This window comes from Corythoichthys intestinalis, chromosome 5 (genome assembly GCF_030265065.1).
Source record: "Corythoichthys intestinalis isolate RoL2023-P3 chromosome 5, ASM3026506v1, whole genome shotgun sequence".
NCBI classification, from domain to species: domain Eukaryota; kingdom Metazoa; phylum Chordata; class Actinopteri; order Syngnathiformes; family Syngnathidae; genus Corythoichthys; species Corythoichthys intestinalis.
The window spans coordinates 29382419-29409296 of NC_080399.1; the positions used below are offsets into that span (position 1 = coordinate 29382419).

The window sequence follows — 26878 nt, forward strand, 5'->3', positions numbered from 1 at the left end:
GGAGAACTTGCACAATTGGTGGTTTGACTGATTACTTATTTACCCCACTGTATATGTTCCAAACATAAAATCGTTTATGTTAAAGAGACTAGTGTTCTTTCAAACACAAAAGTTGGAGAGGGGATGGTAGAGGGGGTTCTTTAGCAATTTGTGAGTGAAATAGATAACCCCACACACCCCACCTACTTCCAGTGTGGCCCGTCTGCCTCGAGAACAAAGAGGCAGTCTGTTAGCGGAACGTTTGACAGGAAAAGCCTTTTAAAAAAAATCCAACAGATCTTTTTTGATGATATGTTACACCCTAATTTTAGTCTCTTTCAGATGCTTGAAACCAGAAGGGTACACTTTTTATTTTTATTTATTTTTTTTACGCAGAGCAGAAGGATATTCCTACATTTGCATTTCGGAATCAGATCATTAAATGACATCATTTTTTGGCGGAACAAAAAGGGAATTTTAACACATTGTATTCTCAAGTGTGTGTATTGCTACTAGTCAAAACACGGCATTCTGATTAACATTGTGTTTGCGTTGCAGTGTATAATGCTGCAACTAGCATGGCTTTAACAAAATTAGACAATTTTGTAAACGTTGGCTTGCAAGGGGAGTGAAACCTTCAAGGTAAAAAGTGAGCTGTGAATTTTTGTACATCTCAATGTTTTTTTTTTATCTGTGCAAATAAATTAAATTGCGCTTCTGTCACATTTTATTCAAGTTTATTACGAAAGTGTAAATTTTACAAATTTCAACTTCATTTTGTGGATTACAATTGCAGGATAAATAAATATATAATCTTTGTACAAGCATAGCATTAAAGCTACAAATTTATTTTTGGAAAACCGACAGAATACAGATATCAACATTAGGAATACAGAATTCACAATTGTGGCCTTAATGAATGTGATCAAATATAATCAAATTTTCTTTATATACAGTATATCTGGTGAGTTTTAATATAAAACATTGTTTAAAAAAAACGTTAAGTGCAGTATGGCTTTTACAGAAAATATGAAAATCTATATTCAATCCTTTTGGATTGTTTGGCTGTAGTTTTTTGGTCAGGTAATGAATGTTTGTTTGCCTGAAAAACCAGGTTTTGGGGAAAAAAATGTGAGTGTCTTGAGTTGACCTTTTACAACAGTTATCATTGGTGCTTTTTCTACCCTACAGGACATTAAAATTACTTGTGAGACACTCAGTGGTGTTGAAATCTTTTATACATCTTTTGAAGGTCTGTTTCTAATGGTAGACTTTCTTTAGAAGTCTGGTTTGTGTCTCGTGGTAGAAACATCCTAATGCCTCCTAAGCCATTTGTGTCCAGGCATCCTTTACACATCCATGTCCAGTGGTATAGATATCTTGTAGATCTCTACTCTGAGTTCAGTAGTGAAAATATGTTTAATCCAGATATCCTTGACAAATGTACAGTGATTGAAAATTGTGTCCAGAGTTTCTTTAGACATCCGTATCCAGCGGTGGAGGGAAGTCCATGCTGGGCAATAGAGAGTCCTGGCTGTGCGTGGAACTGATTCCAGTGTCGGAGTCCGTGTCCGTCATGTCGATGGGAGATGAGCCGTGCTTGACCGGCATGGCCTCCATTTTCGCCCCCACGTTTCCACCGGCTGTCTCCTGGGCAGCGTCGCTCATTTGCAGCGATCTAAGCTGAGCTGCCAGCTGCCAGCACTCTTGATCCCTGGTGAGCCAGGCGGCCTCACAGCAGCGTATTTGCTTGTCTATCTCGGCCACCTGACTATGGAGGGATACGCCGGTCAGGTAGCTACGCCTCAGCTCCGCCTGCATCCTTTCCAACTCGGCCAGGAGCGACTCGTTGCCCTCGGAGGATGCGTGGGGAGCAGGTAACGCTTTTTCTTGCTCGCCACCAGCCGCCATTCTCTGCTCAATGTCTATGTCGCGACACAGCTGTGCTATGAGTGCCTGCTGCCTCTGGACCTGAACCTCCAGCTGCTGAACATCATCGCTTGCTTGTAGGAGCTTGTCCATCTCCTCCGAGTTAACCCCGCTTGCTTCCGACATGTCTTCTTGGTCGTCCTGCCCTTGAAGCTGTTGGATCTCTGTCTCAAGATCCTCCATACGCAGGATCTGCTCCCGAATGGTTTGGTCCTGGTTTAGGATGAGCTGCACCATACGATCGATTTCTTCAGTGCCGGCGGACGTCTTGTTTTCCTTATGAAGTTTCTCAAGCTTCCTAAAGGCCTTCCTCACTACGCGTTTCTGCTTCTCCACAGGAAGAACCTGAGGATTTCTGGTGTATCTGTTCCGGGTCTTTGTTGCCTTCATCGCCCGCTGAGGCACAGCATCGTTGCTTTTGACCAGGATGAACTGGATGAAGGGTCTCTGGTCCCCCCACGCGTACCACAGCCTCAGGATCCTGCTCAGGGGTGGCAAGACCCTTTCGAAACCCTTGTAGCGCTCCACCAGACTGAAGTCTTTGGGGTCTCCGTGCAGGAGCTGCTTGCTCTCCGGTGCTGATCTGTGATCGTCTAGTAATGCCTGAATAATGTCAGCACAGGTAGTGTGCTTTGACACGCCGCAGACCACCTTCTCCTCATTGCACACTGTCACCTGGATTTCCTTCCCAGCGATGGGCTGGCTGTCTTTAGTCCTGGGGAAGATAGGAACATGAATGCCTCAAGTTTTTACATTTAATGTGTTCCTCTTTTAAGGAAGTTGTCAAATAAAAACAATCCCAAAGTTAAATATTTTCAAGGAAAAGTCTCCATTGCTTGAGGAAAACAGATGTATGCATATAACATATATGGCATTTAAGCCTTTTGTGTATTATTATTATTATTTTTTTTTTTTTAAAGAAAAAAAAATGTATTTTAAAGTATTTCAATAGCAATTTTAGGGGAAAAAAGTACATTTCAGGAACACAGGTCAAAGGTCCTGTGAATGAAAATGAACATCAAACAATTTGACACGCAATGGTAGAGCAGTTGTTACCTAACCAAAAAGCTTGTAGATTTCATTTTCTGTAAAAAAAAAAACAACAACATTGCTATATTTCCCGATAAAAGTTGAAAGTTTTATTCATTTGGGGACTGCATTTCCAAGACTGCATGAAGTATAAAGGTGTCTGGAAAAAGTGCTGTAAACCCCAGGGCATTACTTTGAAGGGGAGAACTTTTGAGATTTAGTTTGCCTGTGAAATATAGAGTATATATACATATGGTATATTTATTTGACACATTCACATTCGGCTAGTTCAGACGTCATTTTGCACATCTGATAGAGTTCAGCGAGTAGGAAATGACATTCTGTCATAGTGTCTTCATCCTATTAGACTGTTCCTCATCCTCCATTACAATTTAAACCTTCATTATCTTATTTCCCCCCCTAAAATACTATATATACATATATATATATCTATATATATGTCCATGCAATTTGTGGCTAATAGACCAGTGCTAATGTACCGTGGCTAATACATATGTCTTTCAATGGCACAGATGTCCAAGGCGCAGGAGCTGGTAATCAAATAATGTGATGACATTTCCAGACGTTGAAATTGGATTTGTGCGTCATGTTTAGTAGTCATATGAAAGACACAGTGTTGGCGTCATTGCAGTTGACATCTTATCGCTGCTCGTAAATTCACGCTTTGGGTGAAATCCAGTGACAAATTCCTTCTGCAGGTCAGATGTGCTGTAAAGTTGATTATTAATGATTGTGAATTCAATCTGGCTGCCGTTTGCTGGCAAATCGGAGCCGTGACGGATGCGATATAATTTCGCTTTAAGGGTTAGGACACGTAATCTCTTAATGTCATAAGCATTTATTCGTGTTCATCACAGTTGTCATGTCATGATTATGACAATCTTATGCCACAGTCATAAAAAGAATTCAGATAATGGTTTACGACACTTCTCTCGAAAATAAACAGCATTTTTCTGAAAGATATAGTATTTATTTGTAGGAAACAATTGCTACTCAACCAAACAAATTTCTCACATTCTTTTCAAAGAAATAAACCGTTTTCACGAAAATAAAACCTTTAACTCAAGATAAGGTTTAGTGAGATGCAATGTTCCCGCTAAGCTGCGCGCATGCGCAATCGTGCACTGCTTGCACATACTCAAAATCTATGCAGCGCACAAAATAAAATTAAACAGAAACTTATTATCACATCACTGTCAGCGCTGCAGTAATGTGTCGGCGTGACAATCCTATTGGTGCATTGGATACAGCAATGCGACGCTCCGATTGGTTGTGAAAAGTGAACTTGACACCTGTGCTAATTTACTGAAAAAACATTCCGTTGCCAATCTTTGCAAGCGCTACAGTATTAATTAATATCTAATTTTAGAACTGACATAATTTAGTTAATTAGACCAACAAATTTGTTTTCTGTACCATTTTGCAACATAACTCAAGGAACCACAGGTGTCTAGCCTATAATCCGATACAATTCACTTCACTTACGCTGCGCAGCCAATCATAACATTAACAGTGTTGTGCATATGTGCCCTGCCCATACGCATCATGCAAGTTAGCTAGCTAACAATATTGTGGCCAAGGATGGGAATCGAAATCCGATTCCTATTCCGAACCGGTTCCTAGTGTTTCGAGGCCTTGACATCACAATGAAAAAGCCTTAATGATCCCTTTAACGATTCCTAAACACGAGTATTGTGTCATCACGTGTCTTGTTTTCCAGACGCAACAAACTATGGCGCCAAGAACCACACGCTCCAAAGTTATGGTTTAGCACAAGCATTGCAGCCGTAAACATAACAATAACAGCACATAGGTTCAAACGCTCGAAAGTGTGTCTTCACTTCACGAGGAAAAATTACAACAAAGCGACTTGCAGTCATTGCAAGGTGGAGATAACTGCATCAGGAGGGAATACGACTGTACTGTCCTCACCGAGACACTAAGGCTCAGTCCTGGCTATACAGCTAGCTAAACCCCCAAATGACGATGCAGAAGACGTTGGTATAATTTGCTGACTTTATTCAACCATCACTTGAAGAGTGAAACTAAAAATAGAAATGAAACAAATCAATTTCGTCCCCAATAACAAACAGGTTCGCATCAACGTAAATCAGCGATGATTAGCTGCTAATACAGTAATAACACAAACGGTTAGCATGCGTTTGCTAGCATTAGCACAAAGTTCAAACCATCACACAACTGGATTTAAGTGTCCTATCGCGAGTGGAAACACACAACAACAACAACACAAAAGATGATACATGCAGACGTTGCCTCTGTAGATATTTTACAAACATTAACAAAGAACGTAGGCTTGTAGCAGTGTTTCCCTCCCTCACTAACTCGCTCACTCGCTTGGATGCTTTGTAGCTGCACTTCTTCCTCTTCTTCTTCTTCACGTGAGTGCGTTCCTCTTCGCGTGAGGAAGCGCAAGGGCGCCCCCACTTGAGCGTGAAAGCACCATAAAAACTAAAAGGCATGCATTTCAATATAATGGTAAATAATACACTTTAACACATATTGGCAAAGGCAGAACAACGACCAATATGCCAATATATACCAATATTTTTTATTTCTATTAGAAAAATGTTTCAGTAAAATGTTACACATTCTTGTGTATTTGCCACTTTTTGCCACAGTTAACATTGAGGCTTTGGGCCTCTTTTGACCTCGTTGTGAGTTTGTAAGGTTGTGACTTCTGATTAAACAAACTCGATGCCAATGAAAACGTTTGTTCTTTTCCCCCAAATTAGAATCGATAAGAGAATTGATAAAGAATCGAATCGTTAAGCAGTATCGATAATGGAATCGGAATCGTAAAAATCGTATCAATTCCTATCCCTAATTGTAGCAGAGGTAAGAGACGCAAATGGCAAAAGGTATGGGCAGCGATACTACACTCATTAAGCCAAATTTGAAAAAAAAATCCAGTTCTTTTAAGATAGAATGGCTGTCGGAGAATGTGCAAATAGAAGGACAAGCGGTGAAACTGAGAGCTTTTTTTTTCTGCCCCCCCCCCCCTTTTTTTAACCTGTCCACTGCAAATTTATAAAGTCTTAACTTTTCTTGAATCTAGTCCTCCGTCTTGTTTTGAGTCTTAAAGACTATAGTTGAATGTGTATATGTGTATGACTTTGTTTTTATTAAACCCATACATGTAAAAGTTGGTCATTTTTCACCTAAATTCAGATAAAAATGCTTTTAAATAATGTTTTGAAAAATATCTATTCTTGATTTAATAACATTTCTTCCAAGCAAGCTTTTTTTAAGTTCTTAAACTTATTTTCAGCTAGTTATTTTTCCTATTTCAAGAAATCTTATTTATAGTAGATGTACACTGAAAACTAGGGAATTTTGCTTGTTTTAAGGATATGTGTTTTTGCAGTTGTTACGTGCCAACGACGGCTCGCGAAGGGCGTGACATAAAACAAGCCACACAAATGTACGAGTGGACACAAATTTATTTACACACAATCAAACTCGCAATGAATATGTACAGAATGCCGACGAAGCGTGACTTCAGGGTAAGCCCAGGCCAAAACAACAAACAAAAGGAGCTACACTTAAACCCCACCCGCTAACTAAACCCTGATTATGTAAAAGGAACAAAGAAAAGACAGCGTCTAACCTAACTTCCTACTCTATACAAAACAGGAGAAAACGGGTTGAACAGAAATGGCGACTTACCCTTACTTGCTTCAGTGCTCTTATTTACAGTGGTGAACAAAAACGATCCAAAAACGAATAAACACGAAAGACCTCACCGAAAAAAGCGGGAGTGTATCAGACTAGTGATCAAATGCAAACGAGCGTGAATGGCGAGCAAATAGCTGGCGAGGAGGGCCGCGGCAGAATACTGTCAAATGCGACCTCCTAGAGCGTTGACAGCGGCAGGTTTAGGAAGCTTGGTGCCTTTTCCGGTGGCCAATCAGCGGTGGTGACGTCGTCGGTCCGTCCTGCGTCGATCAGCTGTCGTCACAGTGGGAGGGGAAGCAGTCAGTTGGTGGAGGCAACGATCAGCTGACTGGAAGAATCTCAGAAAATTAACTATTAAACGGCCAGGGCCGACACAGCAGTGTAGCTGCTCAGACACGGGGAGTAGGAATCTTGAGTGTCCTTGTTGTCTGAACAGTTTTAATGTGGGATTTTGATATACTGTACTCTAGAGCTGAAACGAATACTCGAGCAACTCGAGTAACTCGAGTTTAAAAACTGATCCCAGTAATTTTATTCACCTCGAGGAATCGTTTAATTTTGCAGATTCAGAGTTTATTTGTCATTGTCAAGATAACAACGAAATTCAGATTGGAGTTCCAACAATAATACTATGAGTTAGTTTCCATTAAAGTGCTTGGTGCAGAGCAATATAAAGGTAAAGTGTCCCCAGTGCCCCCACAATCCCACCATAAATAATAATAAATATTGATAAATTTACATAACCATTCATGCCCCCCCGCACCCCGCAGTGTCAAGTGCGTATTAATGACAGCAATAAAAAAATACCTTACTGCAGCCGACAGCCATTACAAACTGCGCCGACGTTGCTAAAAACTACGCCCGCATGTTGCTACGGTGGTAGCAGCCAAGCAGGTAGCGTCTGACGCGTGTCATATATATCACATGTACGTAGAACTAGATGCGAAATGACCGACTCGGCGGCGTTAATAAAACAGCCGCCATCTTAAAGCAGTACACTTCTCAGCGCTCATAAATAAGATTAACGTTACTTTCACTCGCTCACGTAACGTTATCCCTGCGGAGGGCTAGGTTTGTATTCATTATGACCACTGTCGATGCGTGGCTAACGCTTACATACAGGCTTTATTTAAACTGTGAAAACAGCGCTGTAGAGTGATTACGGTGTAAAATAAAAACATAATAATGCTAACTGTCAATTTTAGCTCAGTAGTCATTGCTGGATAAAACACCAAGTAGCACTGATGCCTAATGTGCTCCAATACAGCACAGCATTTATTTATAACACTGCAAAAACTCAAAATCCTATCAAGACTTACAGTTTAGACTAACTTAAAACTTAACTAGAACTTATAGCTTGACACAAGTGGAAATTCAATTGAAACACGTGGGAAAAACACCTAACTTTTAAGTCATGTGTGTTATCAAGCGTAATGACATTTTTAGGTAAGAAATATATATATTTATATATATTATAAGATCTAAGTTTTTGGAGTGAAAGCAGTGAATTAGTCTTTTTTTTAGTCACATTTGAAATGCAATTGTTGGCTGTTTTCAACAATGTACATCGAAAATAAAGACATTGATTGACTAAAAATGGTTCAATATTACATGAAATGTCGTTTTCTCATCTATGTGTATAATTGCTCTTTACCTAAAAAAAAAATGTTTTATCCAATTACTCGATTAATCGACAGAATTTTCAGTCAATTACTCGATTACTAAAATATTCGATAGCTGCAGCCCTACGGTACTACCATTGTGGTTGTTCATTATGTTAACTCAACCATACTACAACTGGACATTAACCAGACAAAAGCAGGACTCTCACATTTAAGATACACATCTCATGAACAACGAGATTTTTGTCTTTTTCATTTTAAGTTGGCCTAATCAATTATATTAAAAGCAAACTAATGAAAATTGTTGCTGTAATTTCATTTTTTTAATAAGCCATGTAACTTGCTATCAGGGCCGGCCCAGCCTATACGCAGACTATGCAGCTGCATAGGGCCCCTGACCACTAGGGGGCCCCCAATCTGGCAATTGTTTAATTTATATTCTATTTCGTTTACTACAGTTTGCTTTATTTGACTTTTGTGAGTTTTGATACTTAATTAAAAGCTTAAAAAAAAAAAAAAAAAAGTTCTTCCTTAACTTCTTTCTTTCCTCTTTTAGAAAAAGGTTTGGCGCTATCTACTGTAAGTACTGACAATCATTCGGGGTGAGAAGTTTGAAGTATGCAGTGCAACAAAATCTGATTAATATACAAGATATGGCCGTATGGGTTGAATTGCATTAATGGGTTTCACAGTACACTGTGACGAAATGGTGGGCCAAAAATATGGGCCCCTTTGCATTATTTTGCTTAGGGCCCCCAAATGGAATGGCCCTGCTTGCTATGATCCAAGGTTTTGAACAGGCACAATACTAGTGTGTGGCCACAGTGTACACATCTGATGTTGCTCGACGTAATCCGCAGTGTGCTCAGGGAGCTTGTGTGTCTGCTCCGACACATGAAAAGTTAGAGGGAACATTGGTGAGATGCCTTACTGATGATGATAGCGCCAACATAACATAATCTTGTACCATAACTGAAACAAAAGAAGTGCAAATTGTTCTCATAATTCTTAAAAAATTATGACTTTTATCTGAAAGTGTAATTATGTTGTATTCTTTTCTACTTAGCCACAAAAACGCAGTGAGGTTAAAGTCATGCTCGCTTACTGAACTTGGATCATTTGTTTGTCGAGTGTGTCGCTCAGCTATTTGCTCTAGGGGTCCGCGTAACAATTAACTCCCTTTGTTGCTTACTTGTCACATTCCTGACAACTTGTTCACCACTTCCACTTGAATCACATACATGACACATTGTAGTTACTTTCACGTGGGGAACTAAACATGGCAAAGGAGTGCTTACTTTGTTCACTTGATGAGCAGCAACCCCCCCCCCCCCCAAAATGTCACAATGAAGTATGAACACTGAAATAGAGATAGAATTCTCTCTCGTGCTCTTGCTCTCGAAGAATATTTGCTCTCTTCAATATTTTGAGAAGTATTTTTGTACAGATCAATGATACAGTATTTTGTTTTTAGAAAATAAAAACATTTATATATTAGATCAGTGGTTCTTAACCTTGCTAAAGGTACCAAACCCCTGGCGTTTCACAGGTGCATTCGCCGAACCCTTTGGAATTTCATAATAAAGCCATTTTTCTTTACGAATTCAAAACCCAAAAAGCTAACACCTAAGTGACTTCCTGTTCAAATTTCTTCCAGATTTCCAATTTACGAAAAATAATTTTGCTTTTTGCAGTTGATTTTACTAAATTAAATTACATTTCACGCTGTTCCTTTTTTGTTGTTGTCATGTCTACATTCTCATTTTATTGTTGCATCCTTTATCACATACTATTTTCATGGCATAAAATAAGTTTTTTTTTTTTTTTTTTTAAATTATTTTCGCAGTTTACGTTGCCTGTAGGTCTGTTATTGCAAGTGCCAGCAGTCAACTTTCCACTAAGCAAACCGATTTCTCCTCCTATCTGATAGAGGGCTAGCATTTGAAAGAAATAGAATAAAGCCTGTAAATTGAGGGCAAAGCAGTGCAAAACATGGTCTAAAGAGGCACTTTGCCTAGATTTATTCAGCATAAAAAATAGGGCTGTGTGTTTCTTAACCTTCACCGAACCCCTGAGACTTACTCGACTCGACTCGACTTAAAAAAAAAAAAAATCACAGTCATATATTTCTACCCCAAACATTCCTTAAATTAAAGTAAAATATTAAATACATTTGAGGAAAATAAAGTTACATATTAAATAAACGTATGCACACCATTCCCCTTTAGCAGAGGTAGGTAGGATGGTCAAAATTTTTACTCAAGTAAGAGTAGCGTTACTTCAAAATAATATTACTCAAGTAAAAGTAGTCATCCAAAAATGTACACAAGTACAACTAAAAAAGTAAAGAATACTCATATAATAAGTAACATTGTGAGTAACTGCTTTTTTTTGTTGTTTTTTTTAAACAATGGCATTTTTTTTCTCTCCACACAAACGTATCTAAATGAACTGTTGTTGTAATGATACTGTACAATAACCCATTACATAAACACATTAAGCCAAAGGGGGAAAAAAAATCACTAAATTCCGGCGAGAGAGAAAAAAAAAGACAGAAATGAAGCATTATTCGTCCAAAGAGCATGAGTGCCCTCTAGTGGAGAAAATAGTTCCTAATTTGAATAGTGAATACCTTATTTTTCGGACTATAAGTTTTTTTCATAGTTTGGCTGGGGGTGCGAATTATACTCTGGAGCGACTTATGTGTGAAATTATTAACACATTATTATCATTTTACATGTTATTTTGGTGTTTTGGAGTGACACTGATGGTTTGGTAAACTTGTTAGCATGTTCTTTATGCTATATTTATCTGAATAACTCTTAATAGCTATGTTACGTTAACATACCGGCCACATTCGCATTTTGTTGTTCAAGCATCATGTAACATTATCATACTGTACACTCATTGAGTACGTTGTTATCTATCGTATTTTTATTTTGAATTGCCTTTCAAGATGACATATCGATTCTATGTGTTGGATTTTATCAAGTAAAATGCAGAAGTTCCTCCGTATTATTCGTATTATGAAATGAAAAGGATCGTATCAAATAAAAACTGGGAGATAGGTTTAAATCCGTGCTTTGAGTCATGTTGAGGGCAGAGCTCTATGTCAAATACTTCATTTTTTAGGGTGCTTTAAAGATGCCACTTGACTGAACAGGCTGCCATCATAGAACGGCAAGCTTGTGTCAGATTGGTGTAATGGAGTCATGCGATTATTGTTGCAACATCTAATTGGTGAAATTGATGGAGCTACACTTGGCATCGCTGGCATATAATAAATAAATAAATGTAATATGTAGAATAAAGAGGAAAAATCTAACAACTCTTGTGTAGCCCAAAGTAGCAGAGTAAGGGTAGCATTTTTTCTTCACAAATCTACTCAAGTAAAAGTAAAAAGCATGGCTTAGTAAAACTACTCTTAGCAGTACATTTTTCTCAAAAGGTTACTCAAGTAAATGTAACGGAGTACATGTAATGCGTTATTACCCACCTCTCCCCTTTAGTGACGACACAGTTGTCATTATTACAGTGCAGTATTCATACCTGTCAACCCGAGGCCGTTGGCAATCTTACAAATACTGACGTATGCCCTTACAATTTGGTGACTAATCTTACAACGTTGCATATGGCGTGCAATATGAAACAAAAATAAAACTCAATTTTAAAGTAATGTGAATTTATTGGTAATATTGTAACATATAACCTGGTGCAATCATCATGATTACTAAAATTTAACAGTGACTTTTGTTATAATTGTATGTAGCACTTTTGGCAATTTCGATCATGTCTTGATGGCTGCACTTCAGCCCGCAATTCAGTTTGACTTAAAGGTAGTTCGTTAGTGTGTCCAATTATAAATTAAAAGGTCAATTGATAAAATTAACTTACCGGTGCAATCTTTGAGTCAGGGAACATTTCTTTTGCTTATTCTGAGAAGTGATCAGCAATAGTTACAGGCAAATTGTGCTCGGCAACAAATTGGCAGAATTAAATCTCCACTTTCGTCACTTTACATTTCGCTGACCTCATCCTCATGACCAGTGTTGTCAATCTTACTTTTAAAAAGTAATTAATTACAGTTACAAATTACTTCTCCCAAAAGGTAATTGACCTGAATGTAAGACAAATTAGTTACTTGGCAAAGTAACTGGTGTTCAGAATCAGAATCAGAATCAGAATCAGAATAATTTATTGTCATTGTTCCAACACAGAAACAACGAAATTAAAAAATAGCAGCTCTCATGGACCAAAAACAAATAAATAAATAAAATAAAATAACAGTACTTAAAAGACTATACACTCTATGAGGTTGGGGATATATACACGGGCAAGGACACCTTTCATGTTTTTCTTTTTCATTAAAAAAAAACAAAAAAACAAACAAAACAAAACAAAACATAGTAACCTTTGCTATGTTTAGAAGTCATTTAATGGTGTGAATCAACTGATAAAGTTGTTAAAATTGCTCCTGTTTTTGAATTAGTTCCCCTCTGTCAACTTTCGACATGTGAAAGTTTTAAAACTGTTTCATAATTTAAAGATAGATTCAAGTCAAGATTTTGAGTATTTTAGATAGAGAGTTACTTAGGTTCACTAGGAAGGTTCACTACAACAGTGCCTTCTGAGAAATCTACTGCTTTAAGATGGCGGCTGTTTACTAACGCCGCCGAGTCTGTCATTTCACATGTAGTTCTATATGCATGTGATATCTAGGTGTAGATTGTAGGCTGTCGGCTACAGCAGGGCTGGCCCAGCCTATATGCAGACTATGCAGCTGCTTAGGGCCCCTGACCACTAGGGGGCCCCCAATCTGGCAATTTTAAAATTTATATTCTATTTTGTTTACTGCAGTTTGCTTTATTTGACTTTTGTGAGTTTTGATACTTGATTACAAGCTTAAAAAAATGAAAGTTCTTAACTTCTCTCTTTCCTCTTTTAGAAAAAGGTTTGGCGCTATCTACTGTAAGTACTGACAATCATTGTGGGTGAGAAGTTTGAAGTATGCAGTGCAACAAAATCTGATTAATATACAAAATATGGACGTATGGCTTGGATTGCATGTATGGGTTTCACTACACTGTGACGAAATGGTGGGCCAAAAATATGGGCCCCTTTGCATTATTTTGCTTAGGGCCCCCAAATGGCCTGGGCCGGGCCTGGGCTACAGTCAGGAAATATTGGAGCCATCTAGCCTAGCATCGCGTTTGCTACAGCGTCACAACAAACACTCTTCTCTCTTCGTGTCTCTGACTTTTCTTGCGTCCATTCAACCAACGTAGTAACGCAAAGTAACGCACATTGTCCCGTTGCCGAAACGGTGACAAAATCCGGACGGGCAAAAAAAAAAAAACGTAATGCACGAAAAACGTACAGGTTTTGAACGTACGGCGTACATATTTAAAAGTTTGTGCTCACTTGTACAAATGACGCAGAAAGCGTACAACTTGACAGGTATGAGTATTAGTATCTAATGTTACAAGTTCATCTGGAAAATACTAGTCATTAATCATGTCATATCCTATAAAAGTTATTTTAAACAAGTAATATTAACACACAGCTAGATAAACACATTCAGAGCAGGAAGAGCATATATGTGTTTGCAGGGTGCATGCGTGCGTGTGGGGAAGCACCTGTATTTCTCCTCAGGCACAATCACCTCTTCCTGTGCCAGACAGGAAGTACAAGAATGGCCCTCACCTCTTTTTTTTTCCACAATAATATGCTCAGTGTGTTAACACAGGGTGAATATGAGCAGCCTCCTTGGTCTGATTATTGTATGGCAAAGGCGTTTCCGTGACATACTGCACAGCCCAGCATCTATTGTGATGTATAAAACGGTTGTCACACAGCTGACACACATGTGACGTACGATCCCAAAATCTGGAAGTGTAAAATGGGGTTGTTGGGTCTTTTGAAGAAACGGACGGGTAAACTTTTCTTGAGTATTCGAAAAGAAAAGAAGGATAGCACTTCCTGGCAGGGGGCTTATCTGGGTGGGGAATGATGGAAAAAAAACATTATCTTAATCTGTGAGATGAGTCGTTCTTGTGATGTGGGTACAGAAACACAACACAGAACTTCCCCTCTTTATCTAACAAAAACAACCATGAGACACTTTGGCTCGGGCGGTTACACGAATGTTGGTGTCACCAAGCAATTGAGACTTCAGCTCAGTGAGCATGCAACAATAATCGTAGAACAGAAAATGAACATTCAAGACTTTTCTGGCTGCTCAGGACAATAGGAGCAATATCATCAACTCAGGTTCCATGGATGTAAAGGCAGGCAAAAATGACCAATGAAAATTTTTTTTTAGAAAGGACATTCTAGCCATTTCAACGCAAATTGTCAGGCAAACCAGAAGTTTTTTTCCTCTGTTTTGAAAAATAACATCCATCTTAAAAGTACATTTACAGTGGGGCAAATAAGTATTTAGTCAACCATCAATCGTGCAAGTTCTCCTACTTGAAAAGATTAGAGAGGCCTGTAATTGTCAACATGGGTAAACCTCAACCATGAGAGACAGAATGTGAAAAAGAAAAAAAAACAAACCAGAAAATCACATTGTTTGATTTTTAAAGAATTTATTTCCAAATTAGAGTGAAAAATAAGTATTTGGTCACCTACAAACAAGCATGATTTCTGGCTGTCAAAGAGGTCTAACTTCTTCTAACGAGGTCTAACGAAGCTCCACTCATTACCTGTATTAATGGCACCGGTTTTAACTCATTATCGTTATAAAAGACACAACCTCAGCCAGTCACACTCCAAACTCCACTATGGCCAAGACCAAAGAGCTGTCGAAGGACACTAGAGACAAAATTGTAGACCTGCAACAGGCTGGGAAGACTGAATCTACAATAGGTAAAACGCTTGGTGTAAAGAAATCAACTGTGGGAGCAATTATTAGAAAATGGAAGACATACAAGACCACTGATAATCTCCCTCGATCTGGGGTTCCATGCAAGATCTCACCCTGTGGCGTCAAAATGATAACAAGAACGGTGAGCAAAAATCCCAGAACCACAAGGGGGGACCTCGTGAATGACCTACAGAGAACTGGGACCACAGTAACAAAGGCTACTATCAGTAACACAATGCGCTGCCAGGGACTCAAATCCTGCACTGCCAGACCATTCCCCCTGCTGAAGCCAGTAAACGTCCAGGCCCGTCTGCCGTTCACTAGAGAGCATTTGGATGATCCAGAAGAGGACTGGGAGAATGTGTTATGGTCAGATGAAACCAAAATAGAACTTTTTGGTAGAAACACAGGTTCTTTTGTTTGGAGGAGAAAGAATACTGTATTGCATCCGAAGAACACCATACCCACTGTGAAGCATGGGGGTGGAAACATCATGCTTTGGGGCTGTTTTTCTGCAAAGGGACCAGGACGACTGATTTGTGTAAAGGAAAGAATGAATGGGGCCATTTATCAAGATATTTTGAGTGAAAATCTCCTTCCATCAGCAAGGGCATTGAAGATGAGACGTGGCTGGGTCTTTCAGCATGACAATGATCCCAAATACACAGCCAGGGCAACAAAGGAGTGGCTTCATAAGAAGCATTTCAAGGTCCTGGAGTGGCCTAGCCAGTCTCCAGATCTCAACCCCATAGAAAATCTGTGGAGGGAGTTGAAAGTCCGTGTTGCCCAATGACAGCCCCAAGACATCACTGCTCTAGAGGAGATCTGCAAGGAGGAATGGGCCAAAATACCAGCAACAGTGTGTGAAAAGCTTGTGAAGAGTTACAGAAAACGTTTGGCCTCCGTTATTGCCAACAAAGAGCACATAACAAAGTATTGAGATGAACTTTTGGTATTGACCAAATACTTGTTTTCCACCATGATTTGCAAATTAATTATTTAAAAATCAAACAATGTCATTTTCTGTTCCCCCCCCAAATTTTTAAAATTCATTTCTTCATTTATCGTGTAATTCTATGCACTCTATGCATATTAAACCACTAAAGATGCCATTCCCATGTCATCATGGGCCATGTCATTCATCATCATTATATCCTCATATACAGCTTCTTGACTAGTAAGTGTACCTAATAAATTGGTCTACAATTGTCATTAGACAATGTGGCTGACCAGAACATTCGTAATTAGGTGCAGAAGTACAGACCGTCTGGACTTTGCTAGAAAAGCTTCCCTTTTGCCAACCGTGTTTTGGAAGAAGGCGAGCGTATTTCAATTAATTCCAATTGTGAGCCAGCTGAGGCTTTCGCTGCTGCCCTCACCTCTTCAAGAATGGCGTTGGCTCACTCCAGGCCACTCAACAGGAGCTTTTAGAAGCGTTTTTCTGGAGGTGGTATGTTAATTTTTCTCGCTTTTTCCAAACATGCGTCACCATAAAAACACATGAAAAGGCCGAGTGAGCCACTTGATTAAATTGCTGTTGCAGATTCTTGGAGGAAGAGCTTAAGGCCTTGGCTATCAAGACACAGAACATTTTGCTGGTAATTACATACAAGTGGCACACTACAGAACCTCCATGGAATCATTGTATACTTGTGAATATGAAAGGGTGAGAATATGTGACAAAACTATGAATTCAAGAACACTAACACCATATATGTATACAGTATATATAAGTACAGATATACTAGTATACACTATATGTCTTTTTTGTAGTAATATTCATATAAAATGTTACACAAAACATTCAAATTTGATTGGTTTGTATTAGGTTTTACTTTATATTACAGTGGTATGAAAAAGTATCAGAAGCTTTTGGAATTTCCCACACTTCTGCATAAAATCATCATCAGATATTATCTTATTTTTGTCAAAATCACACAGATGAAAATACAGTGCCTGCTTTAGCTAAAACCACCCAAGCTTTTATAAATTTCATATTTTAATGAGGTTAGCATGCAAACAAGGGCAGAAGGGGGAAAAATAAGAACCCTCTGCCTAAGGAGACGTAAAGAGCAATTGAAACCAATTTTTACCAAACATTTTAAGTCAGGTGTGCGCGAAATCACTTAGGAGTGGTTTACAGCTGCCCTGCCCACTATAAAACAAGAATTGTCTTGATGAGAAGCATTGTCTGATGTACATCATGGCTCGGTCAAAAGAGCTGTCTGAAGACCTGCGATCAAGGATTGTTGATTTATATTAAGCTGGGAAATAATACAAAACCATCTTTAAAAGTCTGGGTGTTCATCAATCGTCATTCAGAGAAGTTGTCTACAAATGGAGTTTGGCACTGTTGCTTCTCTCCCAAGGAGTGGCCGTCCACCAAAGATGATGCCAAGAGTTCAGCACAGAATACTCAGACAGGTAAATAAAAGAACCCTAGAGTGTCTGCTAAAGACTTACAGAAATCGCTGGCACAGTCCAATATCTCTGTGCGCACATCAACTATACATAAAACTATGGACGAGAAGGGTGTTCATGGGAGGACTCCACGGAGGAAGCCACTGCTGTCTAAAAAAATATATATTGCTGCTTGTTTAATATTCGCAAAAAGGCACTTGGACACTCCACAGAAGTTTTGGCAAAACTATTTTGTGGACTGATGAAACCAAAGTTGAATTTTTTGTGACTAACACAAAATGTCATGTGTGGAGGAAAAATGGAACAGCTCACCAACATCAACACCTCATCCCCACCGTGAAGCATGGTGGAGCGAGTGATTTCGGGCTGTTTTGCTGCCGCAGGGCCTGGACAACTTGCAATCATTAATGGAAGAATGAAATCAAAAGTTTATCAGGATGTTTTGCAGGAAAACCTGAGGCCGTCTGTCATACAGTCGAAGCTAAAAAGAGAATGGATGCTGCAACAAGGCAATGATCCAAAACACAGAAGTAAATTAACTTCAAAATGGTTTCAGAAGAACAAAATACCAGTGGCCAAGTCAAAGTCCAGACTTGAACTGCATTGAGATGCTGTGGCATGACCCTAAGACAACGATTCATGACAGACATCCCAGGAATCTGACTAAACTACAGCTGTTTTGTCGAGAAGAACGGGCCAAGATTAGTCCTGATCGATGTGCCAGACTGATCTGCAGCTACAGGAAGCGTCTGGTTGAAGTTATTGCTGCCAAATGGAGAGGGGCACAAAATATTAAATGCGATGGTTCACCTTTTTATTCCCCCCCCCCCCCCTTCTGTCATTGTGTGCATACTATCCTCATTAAAATAAGAAAACCTAAAAATGTTTGCTTGGTTTTAGTTAAAGCAGACACCGTTTTTTCATCTGTGTGATTTTGACAAAGATTCGATCAAATTTGATGATTTTTTGCAGAAAAGTGAGAAACTCCAAAAGGTTCATATACTTTTTCATACCACTGTAGGTATGGGTATAAAAGTATCACAAAGTATCGATACTGAAATGTTGAATCCGGATACAATATGCGATTGTAAAAGCGCAAAAGTATCTCAACTCAGTTATTTTTTTTTCTCACAGCAACAGGGCACCAGAAATTTGTTGTCATGGGGTAAATTTGATTTTCCACTACTCTTGATAGTAATTGAGAATGTTTTTGCATTTTCCTTAACTCATTGGCTGCCATTGACTGCACTAGACGTCCAGTGCATTTGATTTGGGAGGGCGTGCAAGAACTGTGTTTGATGCCCCAAAAATTAACCAAATAATTAATGTTTTTTTATGTAGTATTGAAAATGGTATCAAGTATTGAGTATTTTGCTACTTTACAATAGCAAATTATCAATGAAAATCCATTAAAAGAGGAAAGACTCAATTTCATCTCATGATATATTTTAAAATGATTGTGATCCCTTGTTTTCATTCAAATATTAACTTCATATCACTGTAATACACTTAGCATCATTCTAATCCCACCTATATTACCAGTTTCACACACTTTTAAACCACTTTACATGCCTGACCTGGTTTTCACTTGCACGGAAACTCCCACCCAAAAGCCCACCTTATCCACACAATCTACCCCCCTGAAGGAGCGCATGCAGCAGTATTAAATTACCTGTTTTTCTGACGAGCTTTCAGGAAGTTCTTCCCGAATGGAGCCATAGCAGAAGTTTCAAACTCCTCACAAGTAGCACGACGTGCTTTTTCTTGTGCAAGACTGACAAAAAGTTCCTTGTTGTCCCGGCAGGAACTCCAGCGGAGGAGGAGGAGGAGGAGAACGGGAGGGAGAAGGAGGAGACAATGGTGGAACTTTATCCTGGCGTAACACTGCCCCCAAACACCTGAAGGGTCACTCGAGGTATTACAACAAATGTGCGTGCACCTGTTGTACTTGAAGATACGACAGGTGCATCTTAAAGTCATTGGCTACATTTCTTTTTAATGGTAAAGTGGAACCGTGGTTAAATGAGCTTTTGAAACACTCCTGAGAACTTTCTGTGCTCCCACCACATTTCCACACGGGCATCTATTTGTCTTTAAAGCATCATGGGGGATTTTTGAAACAGCAAAAGATTACAATATTTACCTGTATATGTACTAGTATCTGTTTTGTATGACAGCAGTTTCACTCGGAGTTAAAAACAGTACCAAAAACTGTGCATCTTCTATCCACATTTGCATTCTAGTTTCCCAAAGTAACATGCAACTTTGGTTTTTGAAGGGTCAAAGGAGTATCTTGATTTAATAAACGAAGGATTATGCGTAATAGGACATCATATTGTTAGTTAGTTTTTTTTTAAATATATTTTTTCACAATTTGTCTTTGGATTAAAAAAAAAAAAAAGTATAGGCCTTCCCTTTAACCCTCTAACACCTGGGGCTATTTTGTCCAAATTTGAATGCCTTTGATGTTGCCATTACATTTCAAAGAAAAAAAATGTTCACAGTGGCCTGGTTATCTCCCTTTTTTAGGACACTATAACCTTCATGTCCAAGCTGTTGTTTTCTTCACTGACCAATTATAATCAACATTTTGGAATATTGATGTCCCAATGACAACCAAACATGCTGAATGAAACGTTTTAAATCTTGATGATATTCATTCAACTTGTTTGGATAAACATTCAACAGAAAAAAATGAGAGGTTGAATGAATAGTTTTATATTTGATAATTCAACAGAAACAGCAGGTATGGTCATCGGCGTTTTTATTGTCTCTACATACTTCGGTCAAAACAAGTTACATACAGGAGACCAAAAGTGAAGAATATTGCACCCATCACCTTATCAAAAGTATATACTGTACATACAATCAAGCTTCTCGAACACATACATGTGTATAGAAATTGAAAAGATTGATAGTAAAAAGAAAATATATACTGTATATATAACATTGAGAAAACGTCTTTTCAAAAATAATGACAATAAACTAGTTCAGTTCAATTTTTTCAGGCGTGCCACTTAGTTTTTTCCTCTTGTACAGGATACAGGGCTACGTCACACGCTACGTCACACAACCTACTCTTCCGCCGTTTTTTCTACTGCTGTCACTTCGCACTCGCCGACTCATCCAAAGAAAACAACGACATATCTGGCCCATCCTCTTCCTGAAGTTAATGAAATAATGCATTACCTTGCGCTAAATCATACTGGTAGACGTCATAATGATATTGACGGGTCACGGGGTGCGGCGCCGATTAACAGGGGGCCTATCTCCGTCAAAGCTGACCGAGTGGAAACACAGACAAAGAGCTTTTTACGTTGAAAGTTCTTGTGAATAAATGCTTAAATCCCTGAATTCTTTATAGATATGAATGTAAAACAGTCTCGATCCTTGGTTAAAAGCAAAAAAAAAAAAAAAAAAACAACGGGCAGTTAGCATTTATTTTTTGTAAATATGTCGAATGTGCTGCTAGTTTTTTATTCACTGTGGCACCACCTTACCATGACAAAGAGCTTTTTCATTGAATTTTTTGGAAATAAATGCTTAAATCCCTGAATTCTTTATAGATATGGATGTACAACAGTCTCGATTCTTGGTTAAAAGCAAAAAAAAAAAAAAAAAAAAAAAAAAAAAAAACCTAGGCAGTTAGCATTTATTTTACGTAAATATTGTTAATTTCTCCTATTGATTTTTTTGACGATCCTTCCTGTTTGTATTTTGTACAGCTTTCGTACTTTTTCAACCTAAATCCGGCGTTGGAATGCTGCATGTGTTGAATAACTGAGACCGACTTCGACCGACTGAAACGGAGTGTAGGACGACCCCCTACTTGAAGGCGTGGCACAGTGTCTGGCAAATGTGACCCATCAATATCATTATGAAGTCTATGGCTAAATTTAGTTTTCGATTCATTCTGCACGTTTCAAAGTCGCTATTAAAAATGCTCACATTACGTCCATCCTTCGTGACCTCACGTTGGCTCCTGGGATATGTACCGTATTTTTGGACTATAAGTCGCATTTCTTTTGATAGTATGGCAGAGGGTCTTATACTCTAGAGTGACTTATGTGTGAAGTTATTAACACATAATTATATCATTGTTGCTTGTTAGCATGTTGTCTATGCCATAGTTATCACATTAACTCTATTTTACATTAACATACCAGGCAGGTTCTCAGTTCGTTCTTTATGCGTCATGTAATGTTAGCATACCGTACACTTATTCAACCTGTTGTTCTCTATTTATTTTAAATTGCCTTTCAAGATGACATGTCTGTTCTTGGTGCTGGATTCTATCAAATAAGTTTCCCCCAATAATGCGACTTATACTTCGGTGTGACTTATAAATGTTTTTTTCCTTTTTATTGCACGTTTTTTGGCTGGTACAACTTATACTCAGGTGCGACTTATAGTCCAAAAAATACGGTAGTTTTTTGTGGTGCTCTCAGTTTTGAAAAAGGATAAGAAATGATGGAAATATGGACATAAACACATGGTCTATGCAGTGTTTTAATGTTTATTTATGGGGGCAATAAAACTTTAAAAATCAAATAACATTATCTCCAGTTTTACCTGGTCGAGTGACTTCAAGTAAAAATGGCCGTGGACCTCAACTTCCGCACTTTCAAATGAAACCAACCACTGGCACGTGGGTGACGTCATTACAGCCTGATGAGGCTTCAAAGATGATATGCATGAACGTGTCGCCGCCGACACATTCAGTGTTAAAATGGCTTGATGAAGTAATTCAGTGCAATTGACAAGGAGATCGCTGTTACTACATGAGCATTCTCTGCGATGAGATCGCTATAGAAAATGGAATCTCCTATGCACAACTGCAGTGATGCTTTGTTGAGGACTAATATCTGCTTATTTCAAGCCCCCTCAGACCCTCCCCATCCCATCATCACTCAGCAAAACACTTTTGATGTCAAATACATAAATAAGATAACACTCATAAAAATACAAACTAATCAATGACGGTAGAATGACGTGTGATGACACATCTGTACGAAGATATGACGGTGGCGGTGTAGAGGGTGGGGATTCTGAAGGGGGCTTGTATATAGCTGAGACGCACATCCAAGCAATCCTCATCAGAAGCAGACGAGAAGCCTCCTTCAAACTTTCACTCCATGGACTAAAAGGCTCCTTCACATCACATAAGGCTACTTTGGGGATTTTCTTGTTTTACTTGAATTTTCTTTCTTTGTGTGTGTTTTATTTTTATTTTTTGGCCGACGAAATGCAGGCTCACTTGACTGGCTTGCTGTTGCTGCTGTGCTTCACCTGCAGTGGACTATGTGCAGGTAAGATGCAGCGAGGTGGGAAAATGCTCACTTGGGAGTGATGTTAGTTTAGAATGGAAGTCGTTTATTATTCACTTCACACACTGTGCCTCAAACACATTGAGACATATTCCTAATGTTTTAATCTGAAGCGTAAGCTTCAGTGTGATGCAGTGTGTCATTACCTCTTTAAATTTTTAATGTTGGATCTTGTTAGTTGGTGTACCTAACGAATTGAACATGTGTTAAGACCCTTGTTGCACGTAAATGCAAAATTTAAAAGTAATTATCAACCAATTGAATGAAAAAAAAATCCATAAAACTTTCTTCTTTACACAAATAATTGGTATTATTTTGATCAACATTTGACAAATATTGAATAGTGGCAAGTAATTCAGCCAAGACAACTTTTTTTGTTTGTTTCTTACATTCACTTTCATTGTTTCTCTGTCATGTGAAGTACTGTATACGATTTATATCGGTTACAGTATAAGTTAATATTATTGCAAATTTCATGGCCTTGGTAGCTGTTTTTGATTTTGATTATTATTACAGGCATGATTATAATTTGTAGCCTTATTTTTTTGCCAGACTATACAGTTATTTTGAATTCATAATAGAATTCTAAAATTATAACTAACTTTTATATGATGGTGATAAATGGGTGAGATGCAATTGTTTATGGTGATAATATTGCAATGGTAATCATGAGTTTAAATAAAAAGTTTATAGATTTCAAAGGTTTTTCCCATTTATTAATTAATTTATTTTTAAATACCGATACTATTACTACTGCTACTACCACCACCACTACCACTACCAATAATAATAAAGACATCCCTTATTTTAACAAAAGCAAAAGTGCTAATACTTACACCCCATTTGCTCGTGCAAGTCTACATAATATTGTGTCCTGTGCTTGTGTTGCGTATTTATTCAGATATGGAGCAGGAGCAACGATCGATGGGAGAGGATCTCTTCAGCAGCCTCTTTGCCTCTAAGGTATGAGAACACGCTCATCAGTAAAGCCAAAGGAAAAGCTCAAATGAGGAATTTCAGCAAAATTTCAACTCTTGCACTGTATTAATTATATAGTCACTTGCTGACACTGACTGTGATTCTGCCAGCTCTCACACTTCAAATGCATTGGACGTCTATTACTGTCAATTGCATCAAATGATTTAAGTACATATTGAGAAACAGTAACACCCTCTGGCCGTGACTACAACCTCTGTCCCATGATGCAGCCTCATTGTCGTGTTCGTATAGTCCAGGGGTGCTCATTGTTTTTTGCTCCAAGATCTACTTTTCAGTGAGACAACCTCCTGCAATCTACCTAAACGAGAGAAAGGGAGGGTTTGAGGGAGGGGGAAAAAAAAAAAAAAAAAAACCTAAACATTTTTTTAAAAATGTGCATGTGCAATATGTTACGTGAGCAACGTGCTCACACAACATTATTAACGGATTATTAACTAATTAAGATTAAGTAATTATGATTTTTTTTCGGGGGGGGGGGGCGTTTTGATCGACGTAATGGATACCCCCGGTGTGGTCCCAGACCAACATTGAATAAACGTTGATTTTCCATCAAAATCATCAGTATGGTTGACATCGAAATTTTCAATGTCAAATGACGTTAAAACAATGTTGTACTATGGTGTGTCAGGCGATGGTTGGGTTAACATTGTTTTATAGTTGATGAACTAATGTTGACAAATAGTTGATTTATGATTGACCGGGAAATATGTTTGAAAAGTCATTGAATTATGGATGAGCAGGCGTTTTGGTCGAAAAGATAACATTGATTCAGCGTTGTTCCAATATTATTAATAATCGAAATAACATTTAGGTTTTGCAAGGATGTCGACGTTGAAAGAACATGAATTGAGGATGCAAAAGTGATGTTGATTCAACGATATAAGATCGACAGCAGAATGTTGATCCATCATCTTTTCAACGTCAGTCTGCTAACTGGGGTCCCATTAAAAAAAGATTTTTCCTCCCATGGTCATGTCTGAAAGCCCACAAAAAGGTGCCCATTTTGCTTTGAAGCAGTCAGTTTTGGATCATTTTTGTAGGTCCTTCAAACACAATTTTGTATAATTACAAAGAAATTTATTAGATATACACTATTAGGGCACGAAAAATCGCAAAAGGTTTGCATTTTCAGCTTAACCTGAGGGCTAAGCATCGCGGCAAAGTTTGATGACTCGCCATTAGATTATGAGTATCATAATGTTGATTAAATGTAACCCCTGAAGCTTATGCTATGAAACAACATGAAATTCGATGTGCACATATTTTTTTAAGCTCATCTGGCCACTCTCAAAGATCCCTCAAAAATAGACTTGCCCTCTATAGAGTTTGCCCAATTGCTATCAAATTTGCAACTTAAAACACTAATTGTTAAAAAAAAAAAAAAAAAAAAAAAAAAAAAAAAAAAAAGGGATTTCATGAGAGAACCCACAAAAATGTCCCATGAAGCCATACCAAAAACATCTGTTTTCTCTTTGAAACAGCTGAAAGAGACAGGGAAGCAGAGCGCCCCCTACTGGCGGCTGTCGCTGGAAAACCTGTGCAGGCTGTCAGGCATTCTGCGGCACGACGTCGAGGGGGAAGAAGAAGCGTGGTGGAAGAGCAGAGAGGAGGATGAAGACGAGGAGTCGGAGGAAGAAGAGGAGGCAGAACAGCAAATAGTGATGAGGGAGTGGAGCAATCAAAGGCTGGAGGAACTCTACAGCCTGAAGCACATCTGCAGGGCGCTGCTGCACAGTCGCCAGGGAAGGGTGAGTAACACAAAAAGCACAGGCATGTTTGTGGCAAATACAGCAAACAACAAAATATAAGCCTAAAACACGATTGATAATTTGACTGCAAAGTAAGAAATACAAATAGATGTTGGGCAAATGCTGTTAATTTTTCTGCTGCCATCTTGTGGTGATATAGCTTTACTCATAGGTCACATTTTTACTCGCAACACAAAGCAAGAAAAATCGAGTATACGATGGCTCATAACTCAAAAACCTCAGGCACTTGCAAAAAATCACAAACATCAGCATAAAATCTGTGAGATGGTGTTTCTCTCTATCAAAGCAAAAAAAAAAACAACCCGCCAATAACGCGATTCCTTTCTCCAAACAGCTACGCCACGAGTCCCGCGAATACATGTTGGGAAATGATGGCGACGCGCCACTCAAGCGCAAGTCGCCGTACATCCTAAAGAGGCAAGCAAGCCACGCAGCCAAGTCTCGGAGGCCGTACATCTTGAAACGAAGTGACATTTACTGATTTCCCGTCCAATCTGCTGACTTGTTCCCGCACTGCCACTCCTCTCACTAAAAAAAATAGTCCGGCATCACATTGGATGATAAGCTATATTTCTTTATTGACACTTTTCTTTGGATTTGTTTATGTACATCATTAAAGAATCATGGTAAAAAAGCATGTCTCTTTTACTTCAGAGGTACACAAGTATGGTAGCCAGGGGCCCTGTATGGTGTGAAAAGTGATATTGATTCTCAGGACCCATGCCCTGATGGGGCCCACAAAGAAAATTAGAACATTAGGTAATTGTTTGCAAATTGAAATATTAATCATTATAATTTTAATTGGAATAAAATGAAGGATTTCTTTTTCTTGTTTTGTTTTTGGCAAAAAGTAAACACCCAGAGAGCATATGTATTGCCAGCCATCCCTCCAACCCCCGTATTTGCATTAAATGGTTTGGTCCGCCCTTCCTTCGAGCAGACCGGGAGCAGCGGTGCGCATTTACACCAGTCAATGACTCTGAGTGCGCGGTACTGCAGAAATGTTTTCAAAACAAAAATCGGGTTATCAAAAGAGGAAAGAAAAGAAAGCAAAACAGGAGAGGGGTAGAAAAGGCCAACAGGATGTGAAAAAGTACTTCACAAAGGAAGGTTGGTGTGTGTCAGTGTAATGTTGAAAATTAACCTATTATCTTCGCCCACTCTAGCCCCATCTGGAACCTTGCGATGTCTATTACAAAGCTCCGAAGCAAGGTCCCA

At 38.7% G+C, this 26878-nt stretch overlaps 2 protein-coding genes across 2 annotated transcripts; one reads left to right on the top strand and one right to left on the bottom strand.

Annotated features, from left to right (window-relative positions):
- Positions 1-17: 17 nt before the first annotated feature.
- On the bottom strand, positions 18-19372 carry rassf9 (Ras association domain family member 9). The gene is made up of 2 exons (XM_057837858.1): positions 19238-19372; positions 18-2623 (listed from the first exon to the last, which is right to left on the bottom strand). The coding sequence occupies exons 1-2, from the start codon at positions 19282-19284 to the stop codon at positions 1456-1458; spliced, it is 1215 nt and encodes a 404-aa protein (XP_057693841.1). The 5' UTR covers positions 19285-19372; the 3' UTR covers positions 18-1455.
- A 3304-nt stretch (positions 19373-22676) lies between these two features.
- Positions 22677-26280, top strand: nts (neurotensin). Its single transcript, XM_057837582.1, has 4 exons — positions 22677-22874; positions 23794-23855; positions 25373-25639; positions 25995-26280. The coding sequence occupies exons 1-4, from the start codon at positions 22811-22813 to the stop codon at positions 26139-26141; spliced, it is 540 nt and encodes a 179-aa protein (XP_057693565.1). The 5' UTR covers positions 22677-22810; the 3' UTR covers positions 26142-26280.
- Positions 26281-26878: the final 598 nt, after the last annotated feature.

What these genes read in the sequence shown, in the direction of transcription:
- rassf9 (XM_057837858.1), bottom strand. Translation starts at nt 19,284, where the DNA reads ATGGCTCCATTCGGGAAGAACTTCCTGAAAGCTCGTCAGAAAAACAG. An exon ending in AAAGCTCGTCAGAAAAACAG is followed by an intron (nt 2,624 to 19,237) that starts GTAATTTAATAC and finishes TATCTTCCCCAG; the next exon opens with GACTAAAGACAGCCAGCCCA.
- nts (XM_057837582.1), top strand. Translation starts at nt 22,811, where the DNA reads ATGCAGGCTCACTTGACTGGCTTGCTGTTGCTGCTGTGCTTCACCTGC. An exon ending in CTGCAGTGGACTATGTGCAG is followed by an intron (nt 22,875 to 23,793) that starts GTAAGATGCAGC and finishes GTATTTATTCAG; the next exon opens with ATATGGAGCAGGAGCAACGA. An exon ending in GCAGCCTCTTTGCCTCTAAG is followed by an intron (nt 23,856 to 25,372) that starts GTATGAGAACAC and finishes TCTTTGAAACAG; the next exon opens with CTGAAAGAGACAGGGAAGCA.